The sequence below is a fragment of the Polypterus senegalus genome, chromosome 3 (genome assembly GCF_016835505.1).
Source record: "Polypterus senegalus isolate Bchr_013 chromosome 3, ASM1683550v1, whole genome shotgun sequence".
Lineage (NCBI taxonomy): Eukaryota > Metazoa > Chordata > Cladistia > Polypteriformes > Polypteridae > Polypterus > Polypterus senegalus.
Genome location: NC_053156.1, coordinates 187,633,693 through 187,641,123, shown reverse-complemented (window position 1 = coordinate 187,641,123; position 7,431 = coordinate 187,633,693). Strand labels below are relative to the sequence as shown.

Here is a 7,431-nt window from a genome sequence, read left to right as displayed (position 1 = left end):
ATCTACAGTAGCAGAATAATTTTAAAAAAATATTTGCTCTTCTTATTTTACAGACTATCCTTATTGCCTTGCAAGTAAGGATCTTAAGAATATTATTAAGACTCTCCTTGGAAAATCACCAACTGCTGCAGAGGAGCTTTTTGATCATTGCATCTACTCTATGTTACGAGAGTATGACAAGCCTAATGGTAAAGAATTTATTTCCTGCGTTTTTTCTGAGTGTCTTTTACATTGCTTTTTAAAAGGCTTCTACCAGTTTAGAAAGTTGAAGCAAAAATATTTTGTTCTTTGTCTTATAATAGCTGAAGGCTCCAGTTTGAAGTCTTTGTTCTATGATTAATCACTGTGTCTCACCATTTAGTATGACCTTTATGTGTTCTGCACTGCACTGATAACATACTAACCAAGTTTTTGAGATGGGTCCATCTGCAGACCTCCGTAGCTGTGCGGTTCAGTAACTCTGCTGGACAGCCAATTGGATTGCATGTTTTCATCACATGGTTTACATGCCTTGGTCTAATAACCCTTCCCCAACCCTAATCTTAACTATTGTATAACTAGGTGTTATCAGTGACATATAATATTAAGCAGCTACCTCCTCAATGGGGAAAGGAGCTCTGGAGCTTCGCAGCTGGGTCTATCGAAGTTTTCAAGCTTTCGGCCATGAGAGCTATGCTAGACCTTACCTCTAGCAACTAGTCCAGACATCCACCACCATCTTTCTTATCTAAGTAATGTAGATTTGCAGGTGGTTTTAACCCTGCCTAACTTGACAAAGTTCTTCTCCTTAAGTTACATGTTTAGTAATAAAACTTGTCTCTACTGTTTTAGATACTTGGAATATGGCAGTCAACTAGTCATCATTCACAAGTGTCCCCAATATTACTGACCCATCTTTGCTCTAACTCAGGCTTTACTGTTTTTTTTTTTTTTTTGTTTTGTACGTTTATATTTACCTATAGAATCAATTTACTTACTAAAGTAAGTTGCCACTAATATTTATTAAATCCACATGTTTTAGGTTGAGTATTCTGTCTTATTATATTTTGTTTAGGAGAAGCACTGTATGGCTACAGGATTTGTATTCAGGCCTTGCTGATGGAAAAGCCCAAAATAGCAACTCTCAACTTGCCCAGTGTAAGTCAATTTTGAAACATTTTCACAAAATTCTCACTTGACTTATGCATTAAAGCCAAATTTGCTAAATTCGTTCAGTGCAAGAATATTCTGGTGGCTTTTAAAAACACTGCTTGTTAATATTGTAAAATTTTAATTGTTAATATCAAGTGAACTCCTTATTGCGCCTAAGTATTCATTTTCCAATTTTCTGATTTTAATATTTTCAGACCCAGCTGCCTTCAGTTGAAATTTTAAAATTTAACAGGTCACAATTCTTCTTAGAAACTAAATAAGGAGAGTTTTCATATTCTCCCAAAGTGTTTTTAATTTGTATTTATTAACGTATTAGTGAAACTGAATTTCTATGATATAGTTTTATATGTTTAATATCGTTACTCAGAAAAAAAAAAAAAAAGAATTCTTACCTCTCTGTTGGTTAAAAACTGGACTTTCATATTTTCTTTAATCTTAAAATATTTAAGCTTACTGTATCTATACCTAGAAGGTATTTTACAAATATGGGTAAATTGTTATGGGTTTTTGAATCAGAATTATGCTGGCAACACTGCAAACTCAGGATTATAAATTGACAAGCTATGATTTGCCATTGAATTTCCTGGGAGACTCAAAACATATTCTCAACTGAAATACGGTAATTTCTCATGGTTGGCTCAGTAAACTCTGATTTTTAACCTATTGTCAAACATACAATTTTGCTAAAAATCAGTGGATTAATATGGTGAGGTTTGTAGGGTGTTGGTCATAAAGTCTTATTTAATTATGTGGATGTTCTTCTTTTTAAGCTTGCTGGGTTAATATACAAGGGTCTGTTAATGGCATTTCCGTTTGATAGCCGTGATTCAGCCAACCCGCTGGAACTTTTAATATTAGCCATGTCCCAGTTGAATGTGTGTCCGGTTGAACTTTTGTATGTGTGTATATCAGAGACCATGGGTCCTTTCATCTAACAACATGGTGATCATGAATGAATGAATGATTGGTCACTGTTGTTAGGTTGAAAAATATCTACTGTAGCGATCAAAGATTATTAGTGTCCTGTCAAGAAGAAGGGACCTCCATTTATAGATGCTTGACAATTTTTAGTGTCTCTGTTTTAATTTAGCAATTTACTTCATCGCCTGTGTTTTATATTTCAGTATCTAGATCTTTTGAGAACCTATCTGAACAAACCGACGAAATGTCTTACCATCATGTGGGCTTTGGGACAAGCAGGATTTACAGATCTGAGTGAAGGTCTGAAAGGTAAGCTGCAGTTTAGTGATACACTGTGATCTTTGCTTTTAAACTGCAAGTAAATTAAAGTGGCTCTGTATGTTTTGCTCGTTTTGAGCATGTTTAAGATAGGCATTGTTTTTGACCCATTTTATAAATACTTTGGCATTTCATATAACTTATTTAGTTGTATATATAGGTTGTAAAATTAGATAGATTAGGCTTATAATCAGTCATTTTTATCATAATTATCATCAAATATTTTGTGTTTTAGTTATTGAATCCATTTCATGACAAAAAATAGTTGCACACAGTGGTCCAAGCATATAAACCAGTGTGGAATGTCTGTATGGCCAGTTAAACAAAATTATAGGTTTGCATGTTTGCTGCACTTAACTAACACCAATTAAAGTCTGCTTACATTGGAACATAAGTAGGTTTAATTAATGCTACACAAGATAACATGAACTGTTAATGTGTAATAAAATAATTTAATGTGTTTTTTTTTTCTTTTTTTTTGTAGCAATGCACAAAAATACCAATGTAAGGGTCTCTGTAGCCTGATAATCCTTTATGTAACTTTTTATGGTTTTTGTATTCTTTTAGGAATGTTTTTTTCTTAATGTGGTGGGTGTTCAGATTCCATCAACACTTTATATGCAAGTAATTTATAGTCTCTTTAGAGATCTTGTCTCTATTTAATATTCTGTATGCCATTTTTTGTTTTTATTAACACTTGTGCGCTATCATCAACACAAAAGATTATGCTTAGGTTGCTGTGTATGTCCAGATTGAAGTGTGCACTAGGATCTGAGGTCATGAAGTGTCCTGTATTTACAAAGCTGCTTTTGCAAAGCCAGAATATATAAAATTGGCACATATTAGTGCTTAGAAAGCAGTCATTTGCAGTGTTAATGCATTAAATAACTTGTAAATAATGTATACTCCAGAGTTTACATTTTCTGAATGCTGTAATTAAAGGTTACAGCTAAAGTAAGTCTTCGAATAACATGCAGCAAAGTACATTTAAATGCTGTTTTTAATTATGTAAAGACTGAAATCAAGAAAAAAAAAAGATGTTAAATGAACATGTACGCCAATAGCTTTTAGTGATGCAAAGGCTTTACCCACATCTCAAAAGAATATATTGAGTTATAAATATCTAAATATCTAAACTTTCAACTTTGCATTTTAACCTTGAATAGAAATGAACGTTCAAAAGGAAATCATGGTTGCATGTATAGTATACAGTGGGTTCGTCAGTCATCAGCAGTATATTAAATACATAAAATCACTAGAGATTTTTAGGAAGGGATGGAATGAGACTTTGAGCAAATTTGAAAAAAAAGTTAGCTATAGATTAGATATCTTAAAAAAGGGGAAAATGTATCTAAATCTTAGTGCATTCTTGTTCCAAGCTAGGTGCATTTACTTACACTGACAACCAAATCAGTTTCTCAGAATGTCCTTACATGTTTTACGATAAAAGAAATACAGATGAAATGGTGGAAATATCGATGTCAACCCTAGTGTATGTGTAACTTTAAAAAAAAAAAAAAAGGGTTCACTTTCAAAGTAAGTTAATGCCATCACAGCCAAAAATGTATATAAATATTTTAATGGTAATCAAATTAGTAAAAAAAAAAAACATTGTCAAATACTGCAGTTAAGTTGTATTCTAAACTGTAGTTTCTTTTTGTGATTCTGTTTAATTAACAGAATTACTGTTGTGTAGAGGCAGTTAATTACTACAATACGACACAGTAAGTTTACAATTTTAAAAAAATTTAGCATTTTTCAATCGTGAAAACCACAAGATGAACATTACCATTTATACCCACCTGTGTTTTTTTTTTATACTCTCTTTCTTGCTATACAGCACTTCTGTTTAGCAGTAGTTCAGAAATTGTGACTTCTATTGGGTGTTTGGTCAACCACTAATGTTGTGTCTTGTTGTGTCTTATTCCACTGTAGTCTCTTGAGTAGATTTATTCTCTTGTCAGTTGAATATGGCAAACTGTCTTGTACCTGGAAGTTTAGTACTCCAAGGGGTTAATAACTAGACTGGGTGGTCTCTTAAAGACACTATAGAACTTTTTCCAGGGTGAAAATAAAAAAAGGGCTTTGAGACATTTAAAATCCTTCAGTTTCCTAGTGTTTTCGCCTTTGCCTCACAAAGGTCAAAGTGAGTAAGGCTGAGAATTGACTACATCAAGTTTAAACACTTATGCTTACTTAATGGTTCTGTAACTTCTTTGCCGATTCAGACTAATGTGCGTATTACCAAAAACATTTTTTAATTATGATATTTAGCACTCATAGTGATTAAAATTGGATTCATTTGCTTTTTTAATGCAGTGTGGCTAGGCATTATGCTTCCAGTGTTGGGAACAAAAATGCTTTCTCCATATTCTATTGCTTACTTGGACAGACTTTTAATGTGAGTAATTTATTTTTCCTTTTCAACTAAATACAAATACATTGTTCTTTGATTCAACCGATAAACACTCTTTAGTCATAGCATCTGCAAACCTTTCAGTGTTTTTTTTTTACATTTATAACTGAACTTGATAATCTATACAGGGTGAGCCAAACTGAAGTACCATATTTCTGAAGGTCATTGTGCAAGTTAGAAGTAGCCGAGTGGGTTGGGGTGGGGGTCCTTTGATAGGCAATCCCTTGTAGTTTTCTGTCGGCAAAATGCCTTGGTCTGGTGCGCACTGTACTTTTGTTTGTCGAAGCGTTCTTTAAAAATAACAAATCCATCATCACGTGCAACGTGCCTTCTGAACACACTTCAGCAATCCTCCTAATGATGAAATCCCAAATCGGAAAACAATTCTTCAGTGGGTGGCTAAATTTAGACAAACGAGTACAACATTGAACAGAAAATCTCCAAGCCGTCTTTGGACTGCACGAACACTTGAAAACATCCAGTTTGTAAGGGTATCAATTTTGCAGTCTCGTAGACATTCAGCACGCAAACATGCTTCATCTTTGAGGAGGATGTTGCCTGAGGACCTTAATTTCCGTCCGTGCAAAAATGATGATAGTGCAGGAACTCGCTGAAAGAGACTGGGAGAGCCGTAGAAAGTTGTGTGTGAACATTCTGCAAACCGTTCATTGAGATGCCATTGTCATGTGCAGCGACGAGGCACATTTCCATTTGAATGGTTGCAAAAATAAGCAAAACTTTAGCAATTGGGCTGAAACCAATCCTTGCAAACTTCCTCAGAGACCCTTGCACAGTAAGCGTTTTACAGTTTGGTGAGCAGTTGCAGAATTTGGCATTGTAAACCCTTACTTTTTTGAGGAGGGGGGAGCAACAGTCACCGTCACTACAGAATGTTAAATTGGAATGCTAGAGAACTTTTTGCAGACCCAACTGGAAGAAATGGGTATGGTGGATGCCTGGTTTCAACAGGATGGAGCAACTTCTCATACGACGCAAAGATCCAAGCAAGTTTTGCAGGAGACGTTTCCGGGGAAGCTGATCTCCCTGAGCAGCGATGTTGGGTGGCCTTCATGTTTGCCTAATCTCGCTCCATTTGATTTCTTCTTGCAAAGCTATCTCAAGTCAAAGGTATACACACACCGAACTCAAAACCTTGAAGCCCTCAAGGACACTATTTGCAATGAAATTGCAGCTATTCACCTTGAAATGGCTGAACGAGTCATGTGAGCCTTCAGAAATCTCAGAGTGTATCGCTAATGATGGCAACCGTCTTGAAGACATCTTTTGTAAAACACAGTGAAAAAATCTATTTTGTATACCCTTTCTTGTGTCGTAATTAAATTTATTGTATCTTGTAGTGTTTTTCTAGAATTAAACGTTTGAAATGTGGTACTTATTTTTGGCTCACCCTGTATTGAAACCATTTTTAAAACTGTGTCTTTTTTAACACTACTGTGTTTTAAAAAAAAATGATCAAATGATCACATCTAGTATTGTAATGCAGCAGAAAGGCAGTATTCCCAGTTGTTAAAACTGCAACCTGAAAGGTCAAAAAATGTAAGATTTCGTTCTTGTAAATGTCTAATTTTAATATTATGATTTACTTAATTGCATATGTTTTTCTTGTAATGTATCTTTTGTGTCTTAGGATGCATCCCAATCTTACAAAAGGCTTTGGAATTATAGGACCAAAAGACTTCTTCCCCCTTCTGGACTTTGCTTTTATGCCTGGAAATGCTCTTTCACCCAGGTAACTCCAGAATTGCATTATTAATATATCATATTGGAACTTAGCTGTGAAAATCATTGTAAAATATATGGCTCATTGTACTATTCTTCCACTTACCCTTTTCCTGCTTTTGTTAAATACAGAGAAACCCCTTCAGCTTAGAGCCTTGTTTAAGCCTGCCTAGAGAATATATATGCACATTTTAGTGGATCTGCACATTTAAGATTTTATCACTGTAGGCGTGTTTCTCCAATCTTGTTGGAATGTGCAGAAACCATGAAAAAACAATAAATGAGTAATTTGATAAGAGGGTGCATTTTGTTATGTCATCAAAAACTTAGAATTAAAAGAAATATTTGTTATAAAAATACTGAAAAAGGATTTGTAACGATATAATTATATAATCCTTTGCTATTGCTCATGCATAGTTTGACTGGTTTTCTGAAATCATTTTTCAGGATTTTGCAAGCTACTAGTGTTTGTTTTGATGGTTTCAACAATATGCAAAATACAGGGTGTCCCTGAGATCCACAACTCCCAAAATAATTCCATAGATCATTGTAAAAATCTAAATCATGGTGGACGCCAAAAAATTTACAATGTTATAGTGTTAAAGGCATTTAGTACCCTTAAGTAGAGTTTAGAAAGGTTTTGATGGGTAGTTCAGGAAAGCAAATGTTTAAGAAGGTTTCATACTCTGAATAAAACCTAGATGATTGAGTGGCACTAGCCCATCCATCAAGGAAGAGAAGCACATTGATTAAATCAGAAGAATTTGGGAAAAGAGGATGGAGACTTTAATTGGAAATACATAAATTGAAGCCACATGCAAGTGCTAGTCCTTGCATACATGGATCATCTCCCAGAAGATAATGAAGACAGTGACAACTATTTC

The 7,431-nt window shown here is 34.5% G+C and overlaps 1 protein-coding gene across 1 annotated transcript in view; it reads left to right on the top strand.

Moving 5' to 3' along the window:
- Positions 1–7,431, top strand: part of tmem214 (transmembrane protein 214) — an 89,106-nt gene that overhangs the window by 60,576 nt on the left and 21,099 nt on the right. Inside the window, exons 4-8 of the mRNA XM_039748313.1 lie at positions 54–188; positions 1,055–1,137; positions 2,277–2,382; positions 4,711–4,792; positions 6,456–6,557. Of these exons, the coding sequence (XP_039604247.1) occupies positions 54–188; positions 1,055–1,137; positions 2,277–2,382; positions 4,711–4,792; positions 6,456–6,557 (508 nt within the window). The remainder of the gene's footprint in view (positions 1–53; positions 189–1,054; positions 1,138–2,276; positions 2,383–4,710; positions 4,793–6,455; positions 6,558–7,431) is intronic.